The sequence below is a fragment of the Scyliorhinus canicula genome, chromosome 21, assembly GCF_902713615.1.
Source record: "Scyliorhinus canicula chromosome 21, sScyCan1.1, whole genome shotgun sequence".
Taxonomy (NCBI): Eukaryota; Metazoa; Chordata; class Chondrichthyes; order Carcharhiniformes; family Scyliorhinidae; genus Scyliorhinus; species Scyliorhinus canicula.
In genome coordinates this window covers 50249445-50267927 of record NC_052166.1, presented here as the reverse complement: position 1 = coordinate 50267927, position 18483 = coordinate 50249445, and the positions used below count along the sequence as shown (strand labels likewise).

The 18483-nt window shown below is 46.2% G+C and overlaps 1 protein-coding gene across 3 annotated transcripts in view; it reads right to left on the bottom strand.

Annotated features, from left to right (window-relative positions):
- The window catches only part of LOC119955778 (LIM/homeobox protein LMX-1.2), a 216063-nt gene that overhangs the window by 196620 nt on the left and 960 nt on the right, over positions 1-18483 (bottom strand). Inside the window, exons 1-3 of one of the 3 annotated variants that reach the window (XM_038782336.1) lie at positions 14372-14663; positions 14016-14138; positions 13237-13423 (exon numbers count right to left, since the gene is read on the bottom strand). In XM_038782336.1, coding sequence (XP_038638264.1) covers positions 13237-13423; positions 14016-14085 — 257 coding nt within the window. In that variant the 5' untranslated portion in view covers positions 14086-14138; positions 14372-14663. Of the gene's footprint in view, positions 1-13236; positions 13424-14015; positions 14155-14371; positions 14664-18483 lie in introns of those variants that run through there. The other 2 variants (XM_038782337.1, XM_038782335.1) reach the window with 2 other exon arrangements.

Here is an 18483-nt window from a genome sequence, read left to right as displayed (position 1 = left end):
ACGTAGTTTGTCAATGGTTCTCCACAATGGGCTACGAGGAAATGTGCCATACAGCCACTTGCTGATTTTCCCTCCCAGTGGGCAGCACGGCAGCGCAGTGGTTAGCACTTCTCCCTATAGCGCTGAGGACCCAGTTTCGATCCCGGCCCCGGGTCACTGTCCGTGTGGAGTTTGCACATTCTCCCTGTGTCTGCGTGGGTTTCACCCCCACAACCCAAAGATGTGCAGGGTAGGTGGAATGGCCACGCAAAATTGCCGCTCAATTGGAAAAGAATAATTGGGTACTCTAAATTTATTTATTTTATTACATTTTTCCTCCCAGTGCACCTCGGACCCGTTCCTCCCCAATGGCAGACTCACAGCTCAAAACTCACTGAGTGGGTAACTGTGAAAAAAAAATAACATCTGAGCCCAGGTAAACCTATAATGTAAACATTTTGTTTCCCGAGATGGAAGGAAGCAATTCCCGATACTGCATAGCTTGCATGTGATGTAAATAATATGTGGGTGTTCTAACTGCTAACACTCCCACAATAGTGCCTCTTTCACATGAAAATGTCACATAAAAATGGTTTGGTTTTATTACTTTAACCCCATAATACTCCTTCTGAAACCTTCTTCCATTAGCGACGGTATTAAAAAATCTTATGCATTATTGATAAGAATCTTTCAAAACAATAAATACTGCAGCATCTATGATGGTCTTTCAATTACTTTTTCCAACATTATAAAGTAACCAGTCTGTCTGGAAAACTAAATAAAAGTACAAGTAGAAAAGATCCTTTCTTGCCGTAGCTCAATGTCTGTGCATTGTGGCAAAAAATTAATACAGCCCAGTAGAGTCACAGGTTCCAGTCTCTGCTGTACCCTGCTGGGGTGGTGCGGGGATTGTGCAAATGGTCTCACTATTGCCCACCCTATCTACTAGCCAAGGAAAATAACAGCAGTGCTTTGCACTGCTTCCTTACAGCGCCAGGGACCCGGGTTCAATTCTGGCCTTGGGTGACGGTCTGTGTGGTGTTTGCACTTTATGGGGCTGGTTTAACAGACTGGGCTAAATAGCTGGCTTGTAAAGCACACCAAGGCCAGCAACGCAGGTTCAATTCCTGTACCAGCCTACCCGAACAGGCGCTGGAATATGGCGACTAGGGGCTTTTCACAGTAACTTCATTTGAAGCCTACCTGTGACAATAAGCGATTTTCATTTCATTCATTTTCATTTAATTTCTCCTCGTGTCTGCGTGAGTTTCCTCCCACAGTCCAATGATGTGCAATTAAGGTGGATTGGCCATATTAAATTGCCCCTTAGTGCCCAAAAATGATGTGTAGGTTAGGTGAAGGAGTTATTGGGGTAGAGCGGGGAATGAGCTTGGGAGGATTGGTGCAGGCTCGATGGGCCACATGGCATACATCTGCACTGTGGGGATTCTATAATTCCATGAAAACAGCAGATTAAGAATCGGTTCCAGATCACGAGCAGCAACCACTAATGGAGTGTGCATGGCTGGACATTGGGAGAGGCAGGGTCAGGCCTCGCTACAATACCCTTCATAGTAACCCACCATCCAGACTCAAATCTAACCTCTTGCTGTCTACTGCATTGTGACCGAACATAGTGAATGATGCAGCACAGAAAGAGACCATTCAGCCCATCATGCCTATGACAGCAGCAGATGGAAATGGAAGGAGAAAGGAAAAGAGATAAATGTACACATAGATACAGAACTATTAAAATGTTGCGAGACATATTATCAGGTCAAGCAATACACCACCAAATAGACCAACATGTCACAGTATTTTAACTCAGGGAGAGGTCAAATCAGTGGGGAAACCTTTCGGAACCACAATATATCCTTCCGAGACAGACGACCCAACTTTAATTCCCTGCAAGTGGGTGAGTTTTGAATGGGTTAAAATCAGGCCCAGGCTATCCGAAACTCCTGCCTCTAGGGAAGACATCCCGGAGGCAGGCAAACAACAGTAGGATTTATAACAGGAGCCAAACCATCGGTTACTAAAGGTGTAGACAGTTTTCTGTTTTAAGTGCACACAGCAGCTGATAGTGGGAGTCACTGTCATGCAGGCCACACTGCATGCCTTCAGCTATTTACCTAGTCGTTGTCTTCACTATAATTTCCTCAGCTGCCGGGTGACAGAAAGACAAAGATAAGTCTCCCGTTTCCATATTGTCTCCCTCATTTTGCAGATGGGAGAACTCATTTTCGCAGAACATAGGAGGCCTCTATTTGTTCAGCAAACTGAGAAATGGTTTTTAAGTATCAGCAATCTAAACAGGGTGAGAATGAGAGGGTATATTCCGGCCCTCCCAACCTTAACACAATTCCCTAATGATCTGCTCTCCCCAAACATTCTTCACAGCGCTAAACTAGCTTCTCAGCAGCTGTTGAGCCAAGGAGAAGGATGACTCGACGGGAGAAAGAGAAACCAAATGAAGGTTAATCAAAATCTGGTTCAGAAAACCTGCAAATGTTTAGTAACTTTAAAAGCAGACGCTGCTTTCCACACATTTGAATGGCACTGATAATAAAGAAGTTTTTGCCATTCAAATGTGTGGAAGGCACTGAAAACACTTAATGCTAGATTCCGACTCTTTTACTCAATGTTCGAAGCTTTCGTTTGTCGAAGTTTAAAAATGGGATAACATTTGGAACACAGGAATCAAAAGCATAGAGTGCATAATTGCATTTGTGAATATTGCGCTTAATTTAATGGATTGAGCTTTGACTGGAATGTGAATGCGGTTCTGAATTGCAGGTTAATTCTCAGTTGGATGGAAAAAAGCACGATTTCAGTTCGAAACGTGCAACAATCCACAAATTCTGAGTGCTCACTCTCAAAGTAATTGCTGTTAAATTATCTTACTAATATTTTTGATGTTTCCTTTTTAAAACTGATTTTTAACATTTCATCCTATGATGTCCCAGAAGGGGTTTAGAGAATGAGCTGGGAAAATATTTTTTTAAAATGGTACGTTTGGGGTGCCATGGTGGTGCAGTGGTTAGCACTGCTGCCTCACAGCTCCGAGGACCTGGGTTCGATCCCGGCCCCAGGTCACTGTCCATGTGGAGTTTGCAGATTCGCCTCGTGTCTGCGTGGGTCTCACCCCCTCAACCGAAAGATGTGCAGGGTAGGTGGATTGGCCACGCTAATTTGCCCCTTAATTAGAAATAAATAATTGAGTACTCTAAATTTATTTTTTATAAATGGTCGGTTCAGTTTTGGAAAGGGAATGGCGCTGACCTTCGATTATCCATATCTATGGTGAAGAGCTGACCATGATTTTGAGGCACTCACCACTCTTAAAATCACACCAGGAAGTGGGTGCCGAGCCAGAATTGTAGTGCTACGCACTGGATTAAGAATGGCCAATGTCACGCTCCCCTGACATCAAAGTAAATAGGTGGACCATAGAGAAGATCTAATGCACCTTTGTGCCCCACAAAAATAGCAAACTTTCCCTGACTGGCCTGTTCTTCCCCATCGCCCGTGGAAATGCTTGGAGGGTTGCACAGTGCTTCTTCCAAACATTTCCAAAGTGAAACGACAATCTGAGAAGTTTTGCATATCAAAGTTGGGCTACTTCCCAAAACAGGCAGGCCCTGCGGTAAATCCCTTTCAAATTAGTACCAGCCTCGTCGATATTAAAGAGACAATGAAGCCATCAATTCCATCCCAAGATCATTATCGCCCCGTGAAGGCCAGGGGAAAACAAACAAAATCAGATTCAAAGTGTTACTCAAGATTAAAGTGCAGAATCTTGTACATTTTTAATTGACGTATGTATCTGCTTTCTTTTCCCAATTTCCTCCCCCATCATTTCCCCTTCTCTCTTGGGGACAGTGATTCATGATGAGTTACATGGCAGGCTGTAGCGCCTGGTTTTCTTCATGTGCAAGTGCACAGAGGGAATGTCAACCAGCCATTCCCAATGGGATGAACATCACAGCTGAGTCCATTGTTGTCCTCACCAGACATATCCATGTGCAGATACATCCCAGCAGTGTGCAATGGGGAGCAGTAAAAAGTGGACGCACTGACCGATTGTTCCCATTACCGGCCCACGTACTCTTCTTTAAAATATTTTAATTGAACATTTTTCAATGAATCAGAACAATAAAGGAAAACAAAACACACTCTCAAACAAAACCACAAACCCCCACCCCAACAGCTCACGGTGACTAGCTCTTTCAAAAACAGAATGAAAGGACACCATATATTTTTTTTAAATTTAGAGTACCCAATTCTTTTTTTCCAATTAAGGGGCAATTTAGCATGGCCAATCCACCTATCCTGCACATCTTTGGGTTGTGGGGGAGAAACCCTCGCAGACGCGGGGAGAATGCACAAACTCCACACGGACAGTGACCCAGAGCAGGGATCAAACCTGGGACCTTGGCGCTGTGGGGCAGCAATGCTAACTGCTGTGCCACCGTGCTGCCCGTAGGACACCATGTTTTATAAAGTTCTTCCACTGCGCCCCTTATTGAATACTTAATTTTGGCAAGGTGCAAAAACTCCACAAGATCTTCCAGCCATACCGAGGCATTGGGTGGAGAAGCTGACCTCTGCTCCAACAGCACCCGCCTGTAAGCGATCAGCGAGGTGAAGGTTAAGACATCCGCCCCCACACCTATCAGCAGCTCCAGCAGGTCCGACACCCCAAATATGGTCACCAGGGGGCTGGGCTCCAATTCCATTTGTGGAATCAGTGACAAGGTGCTGAAGAAGGAAAACTTCACTAGCTCACTAGCTTCACATGTCCAGAACATATGCTCATGATTGCTGGGCCCATCACGCAATGCTCACGCTTACCTCCCACCCCCTCAAACAACCACCTCATCCTAGCCCTAGTTAAGTGTGCCCTGTGTACCACCTTCAACTGTGTGCCACGGTAGCATAACGGTTAGCACTGCTGCTTCACAGCACCAGGGACCCGGGTTCCATTCCTGGCTTGGGTCACTGTCTGTGCGGAGTCTGCACGTTCTCCCCGTGCCTGCGTGGGCTTCCCCCGGGTGCTCTGGTTTCCTCCCACAAGTCCGGAAAGACATGCTTGGACATTCTGAATTCGAACAGGCGCCGGCGTATGGCGACTACAGGATTTTCACAGTAACTTAATTGCAGTGTTAATGTAAACCTACTTGGGACACTAATAAAGACTATTATTATTAACTGGCCCATGTACTGTAAGGGTAATTGTATCATCCCTTTCAGTATACCTGCCACCAACCAAGGGCAAAAGCTTCCTTGGTGTATATGATCATTATCAGTCAACCATCGCAGCAACTCAATATTGGCTTCCCCAACAAATCTTTCAGTCCAAATGACAGCAGGAAACATAGGGGCGAGCCTTTCCAACAACACCCAGTCCCCAAGAATAAATATACACAAAACTAATAGGTGCTGCCTAAAACAGTACTTTTTAATTGACGTATTTACTCCCCCATAGAAAATGACAGCATTAATAACAAACAACGTCCAGGAATTAACTAACACTACAATCATACCACGGCTACTGATTTCCTCCTGCAAACACGTGAACATTTAAAAAAACTGGGTGTCAGACGACACAGGAGCTATTATAACAAGGAACAGGAGGTGACGTTATTCAAGGTGTGTCACACTGCTTCCCCCCCAGAGTCGCGTCTAGACTCGACTTCAGAATTACACTGCCACATTTGTGTCACAGTGAAGTGAACAAAAACTACAACACAAGGATGACAGTATAACTGTAATCTAATCAAGAGAATTATTTTTTATTATAAATTTATTCCAATCAAGGGGCAATTTAGCATGGCCAATCCACCTAGCCTGCACATCTTTGGGTTGTGGGGGCCAAACCCACACAAACAAGGGGAGAATGTGCAAACTCCACACGGACAGACCCGGGAACGAACCTGAGACCTCAGCGCCGTGAGGAAACGGGGCTAACCCACTGCACCACCGTGCTGCCCTAATCAACAGAATTATAACCTGAGACAATACTATACACACGCTATTACTAAATTCCTGTCCATCTGCTCAGCTGTGGCAATGGGACTCAATCACATACATGTATAGTGAGATGTCTTTATTTTAACCGCTATAAGCCCACACCATAAACAAAAGTAAACATATCCAGCTTGAACGGCTGAAAAAACATAATAATAATCTTTATTGTCACAAGTAGGCTTCCAATAATAATCTTTATTGTCACAAGTAGGCTTACATTAACATGGCAATGAAAAGTCCCTAGTCGCCACATTCCGGCGCCTGTTCGGGTACACTGAGGGAGAATTCAGAATGTCCAATTCACCTATCAGCACATCTTTCAAGACTTGTGGGAGAAAACCGGAGCACCCGGAGGAAACCCACACAAACATAGGGCGAACATGCAGAGTGACCCAAGCCGGGAATCGAACCTGGGACCCTGGCACTGTGAAGCAACAGTGCTACCCACTGTGTTACCGTGCCATCCTAAGAAACTTATGTTTCAATAAATGTTCCATGTTTTGTTTGTTTCTCCTTTAAGTAACGGATATAAAACTGCATCTACGAAAAAGTGTCACCTGTTGTAAAATCAAATGGCCCCAGAATTGAATCACTTCCTTTACAAATATTTTGTGCAGACTAGCCCTTGGGTAAAATGGCAATCGGTTGTGCCCCCAATTTGGGCCACGCATACTCTGATCCCAATAATCAAATCAAAGAAGAAGTTCAAAAGTTTTGATTCCACATTGATGCAATATTTGCCTTGCGATCTGAATGGATGCTTCTTTTTATGAGAAAGCATCGACTTTTTTTGGATTAACAAAAAACTATCCTGACCCACCACTGCAATTTGTGGGCTGCCTATCATATTTAAGTGGGTCCACTAAAAAGTCCCAACGAAAAAAGAAGCTGTGGGTTACCATGCTGAACATACCCACTTGTAAAAGCATTTCAGAACCAGTGTTCTTCCAAAGAGCTGTTGATTTATGCGGCTGCATCCCATCTCATTAAATGTTTGCGGCTGTCAGTCTGAGGTAGTGTTCACAGCAGGCTGCCATGTCATGTCACACCAGGTATCACGATTCAACAGAGGTTAATAAGTATAAACTATTCTGCCGCAGAACTGTTTACAGATCTCAGCTGCACCATTTAACATGGCAGGTCAATGTGTAACTTGCTTGTGCATTGAAATAATTTTGGATCAGATCTGCGGGATGCAGCAAGGCTCCGGACTCAGGTAACCGAGTTGAATTGGACTCGGTATTTTGCGCTTTGCATTGCGAAAGTGGCCACAGCCCTGGGCCAATGTTCAGGCAACACTATGTCGGGCCAGTTCGCATTTAAAGAAAATCTTTCAGAAGCCCAATAACCTCAACAAAGATTTTCCTGTGTAAGCATTTACTGCCAGTATCCATGGTGATGGATTTTCATGCTGTAGCTATGAAATTCACATTGTTGCCACTAACCACTTAAGACCCTGTTGGGAAGGCTCGTCAATGCCTGACAAAAGTTGATGCAAAGCAATAGTTGTTGTCTTTTGTTAGTTGCCAGGCTTCTAGCAGAGTACTATTATGCGCCAGTGATTGAAGTGGCCATGTTAAAACCCTATATATAAAAAGGGGCTAAATTCTACTGACAGGCATGAAGTGTGATAATGCAGTGGACAGCTATGTGGGGTAGACCCTTTCTTTTTTTTTAAAGAATGACATCACGCTGATTCTCTCTGGAAAGTCCAAAATTTGGCAAAAAAGAAAATCTTACCAAAATAAATAACCGGGCTTAAGTCAGAACCTCAAACACACACACAAATAAGAAGTGAAACAAATTGAGTCCCTTGCCTTGCGAATTCACAAAATGGGACACGGACTAAACACGTTGAGGACTTTCGATCAGAAACTCTACACTCTCCCATGCATCAGTCAATCGCATTACAGCCGAGGCAGTAAGGAGTAGATGTGTGCAGGCAAGCATTTGCAAAACGCCCAGTGTTCACAATTGTGGCATTAGCAGAGAAATCCTGGTGAAAAGTGACAAAACGCGAATTTAAAGTTTTTTTTAAAAATTGTATGGTTTGTAACGAATTCCCTGTCGTCGCGCAACGCAATTAAATGAGGACTTTTCCCAACAATGGAACTGCACTTGATCATCATTCCAGGGACGGTGATAGTCTGTGTTTCTGATTCTGCTAATTAGCTCTCCGCCACAATAATGAAATGATTGGCAGGCTTGCGAGCTTCCCTAACTCTCCGGTGTAATGGGTCCACTGTAAACCTGTGCAGTACACGCAAGAGCAGAAGCAGCAAGTTCACCTTGTTCCCTATTCCCAGTAGATACTTCACTCCGGTGACTGGGAGAACTTGATTAAATCCCTTGATTAAATTGCAGCCGGACACCATTTTCCCCAATCCCTTTTTTACAAGATACACCTATATCACATTTGATGGCAATTTTGGTATGTTGGCAATTTATTTAAAATAGCTATTCCCCCGACAACCCTAGTTATCAGCACGCACCTCTCTGAACAAACGTTCAAAGATCATCGCTGTTCGCGGGCTGGGCATATCTCCTTATCGTTTTAATCATTGCGATGGCTCGATTTGATGTCTGGCGCGTATTATAAAAAACGAAGACAAGTATAATTTCTAGCCACCGGCTGGAAAGATCAGGATTATTATTTGCAGTCGGGCAAAATCATTTCAAATCAACCGGCTGTGAACTGAATTCGGGGTTTGGGGGGGACTGAAAAACATTTCTAAACCGTTCATAGCTTCAGTCAGACAGGCTGGGGAACCATGTTTACCTTTAATTGTTCAGAACACAACCCGTTTTATCCGCAATCCTATTTCGTGCGAACGGACCTGCCTCGTTCGTTTTAAAAAGAATCGCCCGCTTGCCTCGTCTCTCATATTCCAGAGTTTAAACTGATTTGAATGGTTTCGGTTTTAAGCGACCATTGAAAACGGGCTCCCTCTTTGATATTTAATAATAAGAATCTGTATTGTCACAAGCAGCCTTACATTAACACTGCAATGAAGTTACTGTGAAATAATCTCACAGAAGACTACAACTGGACTTCGTTAATTGTAGGTGTTTATTTTTTTTTAACCAATCCCTTCTATACTGTTTTGGGCCGAAATGTTTGATTTACAGATTGACTTTACATCGCTACCTGGCCATTTGAAAGCTGGACGCCAATTCACCTCTCTCACACCCTCCTATTTCAGAGTTGAAAGGACTGTCTTCTGTCCTAAGGTTTAGCCCTCCTAATGCCTGAACATTAAAAGACCATCGAGCACGTTAAAACAAAAATGAACTAAGGATTCCATGTGTGTTCAAAACTCACAGCGTGTCTGAGAGGGTTTAATGCACAGCATTTGCGGCCCTAACCCTCGGGAGAGCTCCTCTCCAAGGACATATCTCTGACTTTAACAATCTTGGCCAGGCGCTTCCAGGTTTAACCCACTGGTTCAAATACTCAGTCTCCATTCAGCGGCCAAACTTCCGAAGAAAGTTGGAAATGGAAATTCCCCCTAAAATGAATGAACCCCCTATTTAAAGGCGAGTAGGTAGCTGCTGTCATTGCGTTGCCCCTCGGCGTCTTCCTCCTCTGCCAATTGCTGTTGTGACCATTTTCCATATCGCACACAATCTTCCAACTTTTTTTTTAAAGTTTGCAAAAAAGAGGTTATGTCACCCTTGAAGAGGCTGAGGATATTTGTCAGCAAGAGTTGATATCAGAATGTCTGACTGAGCTTTCAGGCACCGCCTCTGTGCAGCAGTTTGACGTGTGAACTCTCAGCAACACTAAAACAAAACGTCCCGCGGCATCTCTCACCCCACACAGTAAACCTCGCTCTGACAAAATGAAGTTGGCCCATCATTAGTTTTAAACTTTCCCCTCCAACACTTTCCCCCTCACACCTTCCCTCCTTCCCACTCACACCTTCCCTCCTTCCCCCTCACACCTTCCCTCCTTCCCCCTCACACCTTCCCTCCTTCCCCCTCACACCTTCCCTCCTTTCCCCTCACACCTTCCCTCTTTCCACCTCACACCTTCCCTCCTTCCCCCTCACACCTTCCCTCCTTTCCCCTCACACCTTCCCTCCTTCCCCCTCACACCTTCCCTCCTTTCCCCTCACACCTTCCCTCTTTCCCCCTCACACCTTCCCTCCTTCCTCCTCACACCTTCCCTCCTTCCCTCTCACACCTTCCCTCCTTCCCCTCTCACACCTTCCCTCCTTCCCCCTCACATCTTCCCTCTTTCCTCCTCACACCTTCCCTCTTTCCCCCTCACACCTTCCCTCTTCCCTCACACCGTCCCTCCTTCCCCTCACAGCTTCCCTCCTTCCCCCTTACACCTTCCCTCCTTCCCCCCTCACACCCTTCCTCTTTCCCCCTCACACCTTCCCTCCTTCCCCCTCACACCTTCCCTCCTTCCTCCTCACACCTTCCCTCCTTCCCCCTCACACCTTCCCTCTTTCCCCCTCACACCTTCCCTCTTTCCCCCTCACATATTCCCTCCTCACACTTTCCCCCCTCACACCCCTCCTTCTCCCACACCTTCCCTCTTTCCCCCTCAGACCTTCACTCTTCTCACCTCACGCTTTCCCTCCTTCCCTCCCCACACACCCTCTACCCCCCACACCCACACCCTCCCTCTCCACCTTCCCTTTCACATCTCCCCTTCTCCCACCTTGCTCCTTTCACCTTCCCTAGTTCCCCCTTTTCTCTCCTCCCTTTCTCCTCGCACATTCCCGTCCCCCCAGCTTCAGAATTCCCCAACACATTGGGCTGATTTGCCTCTAAATTAAATACGAAGTTTCATTAAATTTTCAGAGAAACCGTGGTTAAGGGTCGATAGAAGAGAACTTTGCTTTCCCCCCGAAAGGAAAATCGAACTCTTTAAACGGAACCTAAAACGATTATTAATAATTCATCACAAGATCAATGTGCCGGCATAACGCGCAACATTTTGAATGTTCCAAAATATGTTCCTGGCTTGCAGCTTTATCTGAGCGGCTTTTACTGTTTAGGAACCCGACTGACGGGACATATCGCAAAGCCTAATTCAGCTTCGTCTCGTCTCTACGTTTACAATCAACACTCTTCCCGTTGTCGTTGTTACACCCATACACCACCATCTATCTATAAATGGAATATCTGACCTTTAATATTCAAAGCCGAGCTTGTATTTTCAAATATGATGGGAGCACTCTATAGATATTTTTAAAGAATGCCGATTATATACCAGAGTTCAAATCGGTTGACGCCCTTGTTGAGCGAGTGAATCTCTAGCTTTGGATGGAGAGCGAGTTTTTGCCCCCATAGCCACCAGACACACACACACACACACAACTTGACCAGAAGATGCACATCACAACGGGCCTGAATGGCATCAATGGATTGACTGATCCAGCCCCGATTACAGCCACTTGCAGATGACAGATGATCAAAGTGTGAAGGCTGAACTTGACTAATATATTTTGGCTCTCAAAATTTCCTAAAGGCCCCGGAAGGGGGTAGAGGCAATGAGCTTCTCTCATATTTCCAACTGGTTGCAAAAGTCCACATCAGGGAGCACCACGTACAAGTGCCCCTGTCTGTACAGAGGCTGCGGAATAATCGTGCGGCCCACAGCAACACCGCCAAACATCCCCCAGAGGCCCAAATGCCACCCGTGTCTGGCAAAAAAACACTGACATTTACAAAAGAAAAATACATCAATCCGGTCTGGTGTCCCAAAACAAATTCTCCCTCTTTGGGATAAATCCAGGCTGTCCTGGAAATGCATCTGCACCGAGGGAAACCCTCACTGTGGCTCGCTCCCAGCAGAAAGCCGGGGAGCTGCATGAATTGTACAACCGGTGCCTGTCTGTCGGAGATAAATAGATTTCCTTTCAAACTGTCCCGGGGCGGGCGGTTTGATACATCTTCACTTTTGTGGTGGTGCAAATCCTGGGCAGTGTAGTTATTATTTTGCCGGAGTGTGTGTGTGTGCATGTGGTTTTGTTTTGGATATATTTAGATGTTTGTGGGAGCTCTGTGTAGAAGCAGAGCCATTGTGAAGGAACGGTCTGCTGTGGCTCAGGTAACTAGTCCGTCTCCAACTCCAGTGTGTGTGTGTGTCCCTCCAATACACACCCCCCCCCCCCCAAAAAAAATACCAGGAGACATTCAGTAAAACAAATCATCATGGAAAGCTCGGAGTGGGGATTAAACACACACACATTCTGCTTTAACTTGTATAAACACGGCTTACTTCATCGTCAAGGGCTGCCGCCGCTCTCCAAGATACTGTTTCTGATTAAGATAATTGTGGGGAGGGGAAATATTTGAGGCATAATTTGGGGTTTGAGGCATGATTTTAATTTTCAAGCTCTTAATATGTTCTTATTTTTGTGGGGAAGGTGGGTGAGGGAATGCAACATAATCATTTAAGAGAAGGACTGGTTTTCCTATCCTCGAGGTGCCGCCTGTAATATAGACATTCTGCACACAGGTAGGTGCCCAGTTGCACTGTCAATCGTGGCCAACTGAAATTATTTCTGGTGGTTTTGCGTGTCCCGGAAAATTCTAAATATATCCGAAAACTAACACTCTGGCTGCCTGATAATTCTGACCACAATGGCTGTATTTTCTACAATCGAACTGCTGCAAGCGGGTGACAGATAGATTCCGATGTGGCCTTGTCCAGGCCCAATCTTGAGAGGCACAGTCTAAACGTCTTCAGACGGAATGAAAACCCACGACATCCCTCACACAGTCTGAGCAAGGTACGCGCCGAGAATCACACAATGCTCCCTTATAAACGGCGCTTTGTAAAATATAACCCCCCCCCCCCCAAAAAAAATTAGACAAGAGGCCTCGACACGCACATTAAACATTCGGCGAAGATTGAATTTGCGGAATTGAGGATGTCGAGGCCCAATTGCTTTCAGCAACCCACATTCTGCTAGAGAAAGAAACAATCTCTAGCTTTCAAAACTTCACGGTAAACAGAAAACTCAGTCAATAACAGAGTTACCGGCGAAACTATATTTTCTTTTTGGTTTTTTTTGGGGGGGGGGGGGGGTGTTGAAGGAAAGCAACTCACTTTTTAAAAGAAATATCGGAATTTGCGGCTTTAATGCCGAACCAGCAAACACACACACACACACAAAATAAAACAGAAAAGCTCAATCCACATGAAACACGATAATAAACGGGCAATCCCCTTGCCTTGGTGAAAGGAGACGCGTTGGCACTTACTGATCATAGTCGTGTTTGCAGTATAGTTTCCTGTCTCGAAAGTAGCAACTCCTGGTGAGGGGCTGTTGACACACCGTGCATTGCAAACAATGTTCATGCCAGGAAGCTTCATTGACCCTCATAAGAAAGCGATCTTCTATCGGCCTTTGGCAACCGTCACACATTTCTTTATGTTTACAGTCGGAGCCTACAGGAGCGGGCGAGAGGGAGAGAGAGAGAGAGGGGAATAAACAAATAGGTGTTTTGGAACGAAACAATAAAATTATCCAGCTTCTTTCTCCTGGCGACCAGTGTTCGTGAGATGTGGAAGTGACTCCTTCCCTCGAATATCACCCCCTCCCCACTTAGCCCCAGCCTCTGAAACACCTTCACCGCTTTACAACAACAAAAAACCCCAGCTCTGCAGAAATTGTCACCCCTTCCAAATGTTCTTTTCTTTAGCAAACGGGACAATTTGGAGAAAGTGTGTGCAGTATCTCCGAATCTGCTGCCAACAATGTAATCTCCCCTCAACGAAGAAATCACATTTGCCGCTTCTTCACACCCCCCCCCCCCCCCCCCCCTCCAACAACACACACACACACACAAAAACATCGCCCTACTGTCGGCATCTTCCTCATTCCTGGCAGCCGGCTGCCCGGCTGAAAGCCGGCAGATAAATGGTTCGAATCCCGCGAGCCGCAAGCAAAGGACTGACTGGCCTTTAACCGTTTCAGAAGACAGAAAAACAAAAACAGAACAAAAAGGGGGGGAAAAAAGTTTACAAACGCGTTATTTACCCAGTCGCATTCCCAAGGTGGCAGGACCTGAACGTAACGGGTGCTCCTCCATTTTTATATCGTCTAGCATGTTTGCAGCCTCGGCTTCTCTTCTGCTGAAGCACCTATCCAGGGATTGGGAACCTGTTGCGAGAGCCATCCAGGGTCACTATTATACAAGCAGCAAACGGCGGCCCCCCTCCCTCTCTCCTCTCTCCCCTCCCTCCCCACACACACACACCTCCAACTTTAATGCTAACTTTAGCACAATCGATACCAGCTATTTCCGAGGACACGTTCTTTACATGCAGGGGTGGGGGGGGGGGGGGGGAGGGTCTCGAAACTTGTAATCGGGAGTAATTGATGGCTGCACTTACAAGTTAGACCAGCACTTGGTCCGGTAGAGAGAGAAAAAAAGGTTCTCTTAAAATAAACGCGGACTTGTTAGCACCTGGGGGAGCACAAGTGAGCAGAGAGGACTGAAATGAACCAGGGTAAAAGTTGCAATCCAGCCTTCTCGGAGTATTTCTCTCTCACACACACACACACACGCGAAGATAAAACAAGGAGGAAGTTAACTAGGAGTAAATCCCCAAGAAGCGAGGTGAAGGTTTTCCCTGGGTGCTCGGATGGGAATGTGCCATGGAGCGTTCTTTGGAGCGGGTGGGTATAGAACCTGGGAGTGGAGGGAGGGAGGGGGAGAGAGAGAGGGGGAGGGGGGGGGGGGGGTGGGGGTGGAGCGCCCCGGCGCATGGATACAGACGCCAGAACGCCTGCGCCTCCCTCCGGAATGAGAGCTGCAGCCAGGAAATAGAGCGTCAGCTCCGCAGGCACCAGGTGGGAACTCAATTCACTTTTAACCTCCATTCTGAGCACTAAATGTAGACATTCTTCACCATCTCGCTGCTTCAAGTCAAACATAATGCAAACGAAAAAAAAAAGCTAAAACAAAATAATCATGATTTCTGTTCTGGGTAGAGGGAAATCCCCCCCCCCCCCCCCCCATACATATTAGAGAACATTTCGGGATCAATGTGGCGAACTGCATGTACATTTCTACCCTGCAAAAGTGAGTTGGCGTTAAGTGACGAGTTAATGGTTTCGGAAATACTGTGTTTTTGTTTATGTTAAAACGACAGGGAAGGAAATCGTTAAACGTGGCCAATTGCTGCTCAGAGACCCACTGCAGATGTGAAAGGTGAGAGCGTTCAAATAATCAGAGAGCCTAACACGTCCTCGCTTGGCCATACTGCTCTTCCTGATATCCTTAAGGTGGCTTTCTTTGACACAACCCGAGATAAGTATTTACTTTGAAACACACACACACGTTTAAAGCACTCGTTTCAAAATCGACGCCACAATCGGTAGAAATCGCCCAAAGCCACCCCCCCCCCCAACCACACACAGACAACACTATGCACAGACACACACATAACACCATGCACAGACACACACATAACACCATGCACAGACACACACACCATGCACAGACACACACACCATGCACAGACACACAGACAACACCATGCACAGACACACACGCCATGCACAGACACACATACACACACACCATGCACAGACACACATACACCATGCACAGACACACAGACAACACCATGCACAGACACACACATAACACCATGCACAGACACACACACACCATGTACAGACACACAGACAACACCATGCACAGACACACATACACCATGCACAGACACATACACACACACCATGCATACTCACACAATGCACAGACACACACAACGCCATGCAGACACACACACAACACCATGCACACACACAATGCACAGACACACACAACGCCATGCACAGACACACACACACAATGCACAGACACACGCCATGCACAGACACACATACACCATGCACAGACACACAGACAACACCATGCACAGACACACACATAACACCATGCACAGACACACACACACCGTGTACAGACACACAGACAACACCATGCACAGACACACACACCATGCACAGACACACATACACCATGCACAGACACATACACACACACACCATGCATACTCACACAATGCACAGACACACACAACGCCATGCAGACACACACACAACACCATGCACACACACAATGCACAGACACACAACGCCATGCACAGACACACACACACAATGCACAGACACACACCATGCACAGACACACGCGCCATGCACAGGCAGACACACACGATGCACACACACACAATGCACCATGCACAGACACACACACCATGCACAGACACACACACCATGCACAGACACACAACGCCATGCACAGACACACAACGCCATGCACAGACACACACCATGCACAGACACACGCGCCATGCACAGGCAGACACACACGATGCACACACACACAATGCACCATGCACAGACACACACACCATGCACAGACACACACACCATGCACAGACACACAACGCCATGCACACACACCAAGCACAGACACACACACTCACACACCATCAGGCTTCGTTCCCCTTTTAAAACGGTGCTCATTTATTTTTTTGTAACATTAAAAAAAACCCTACACCAGCACATTCGATCTGGTAGTTAATTACCACAATTCAGAATGCAGTAAATTAAACATTACGGACGCCCATCCCAACTCTCCCAAGGTCGCTGCGAATGAGGAAAATGGGAATGCAGCAAGCGGAGCGACTGCCTTTGCGGTGCACCTGGCGATGGCCGGCGATAATGTCAAACAGAATCAAGGAGGCGAGAACAATTCCACCCAGTATCCTCTTCTCAACACAATCATCACAAGAACGGCCAGTTGTCTCTGGCTGCAAATCTGCATAGATGGCTTTTGCAGATATTGTTGAGCGCCGCGCGGGGTAGTTTGTCATTTTGTGTGTGTGTGACAAGAACAGAGATAATATTCAAGAAAGCATGCCCTTGATTTAAAAAAAAATGACAGCTGGAGGATTGCCCCCCACCTTCCATTATATTCTCGATTCGCTCGTCCCTCATCACCATTCCGCCTCCGGTCCCGTAGGCTGACATTTAGCAGCCTGGTCCCCAGCCTTTTAGAACGAGAACAGTTACCGAAGGCTGACAGCAAACAAGGCCTGGACAGAATGGGAATACCCCCCCCCCCCCCAAAAAAAAACTAACAAAAAAAACCCACATCTCGTATCTAGAAGCGATTTGCAGGGTTATTTTGGGGACGCCTCGTTTTTTTTAACCTTCCTGGCGTTGCAAAGGGCGCAATATCTCAATTAAAATGCCTTGCTCTGCCCCAGCCGAATGTCCCTGGGTAGAGGTGGGAGTCGCGCTTGTGAAAGGTCAGCGCGGGAGGAATTACCCCCTGTCTCTAAGGCCGAGAGTCTGCCTGTTGCTAATTCTGGAAATAAATGATGGTCACACCCGATGGGATCTGCGCGTAAATTGACCGAGTTGATAATGTGTTGAGAACATTGCAGCGAGGCGCTATTTGTGAAATGACTTCTTTCGGTGTTGGGTTGCCTGAAGGGAAGATTGATGTGGCAGGTTGGGGGGGGGGGGGGGGGGGGGGGGAGTTAAGATCACTTTTGCCCTTCACTTCATTAGTCCCTGAACCGTTAAATAATAGGGGCCCTTTAAAAAATATATTTATACACACACACACACACATCACTTTCGCGCTCGCAATTCGGCTGAAAGTGGCCCCTTAATTTTACTCTCTTCTCGATTCGTTCGGGGGGGGGGGGGGGGGGGATTGAACAGCGCTGATGCCAGTGTGGGAGCCCAATGCAGCAGGAAAAAGCGGCACAGTCAGAGGTAGATTGTTGACACCACCCCGGCCGCTAAACAGTTTATTTAGTTAAAATTTACTTACTTCCCACCACTCGCAATGGAACCGAAGCTGCGCCGCAAAGGCAACCTCGGAGCTAACGGCACTAAACTGATATCTTCAACAATTCAGAGGGCGAGAGAGAAAGAGAGAGGCTTTATTGCTGAATCAGAACATCCTCTCACATTATCTTCAAAAGCGGAATCGCCCCCCAGCCGCCAAATCCATTCGAAAAGGACAATTCAGACAATATCGAAATATCGAATCCACGCTCACAGAATTGTTTTGAGCGGCGAATGGGAGGCGAGTGGGCATCCAGGTTATTAAATACTAATTGGCATCCTGGGGAAAGACGCCGTTTATTCAAAGATCATTATAAAAAAAAAACACACGTTTATTTTAATATCTCTTATTTCCAATGTGCAATTTCATGTGACAGGGCGAATGGAAATGAACGGTGTTTAATTCTTCTTTTTAAAAAATAAATAAACGAGAGGCTTAAATGCATTTAAACGACTTGTAATTCGACCCAGTTTTAAAATATATATATTTGTATATTCTTCGGAATAATGCTTCTGATCGTCGCTCACATTCCTGTCTCAACGGTTTTCGAAAACAACTCAAATTTCGCTGCCCTTTCTCCGAGGAAACTGACGAAAGGAGCAGCCGCTGGATTTATTTTCCAAC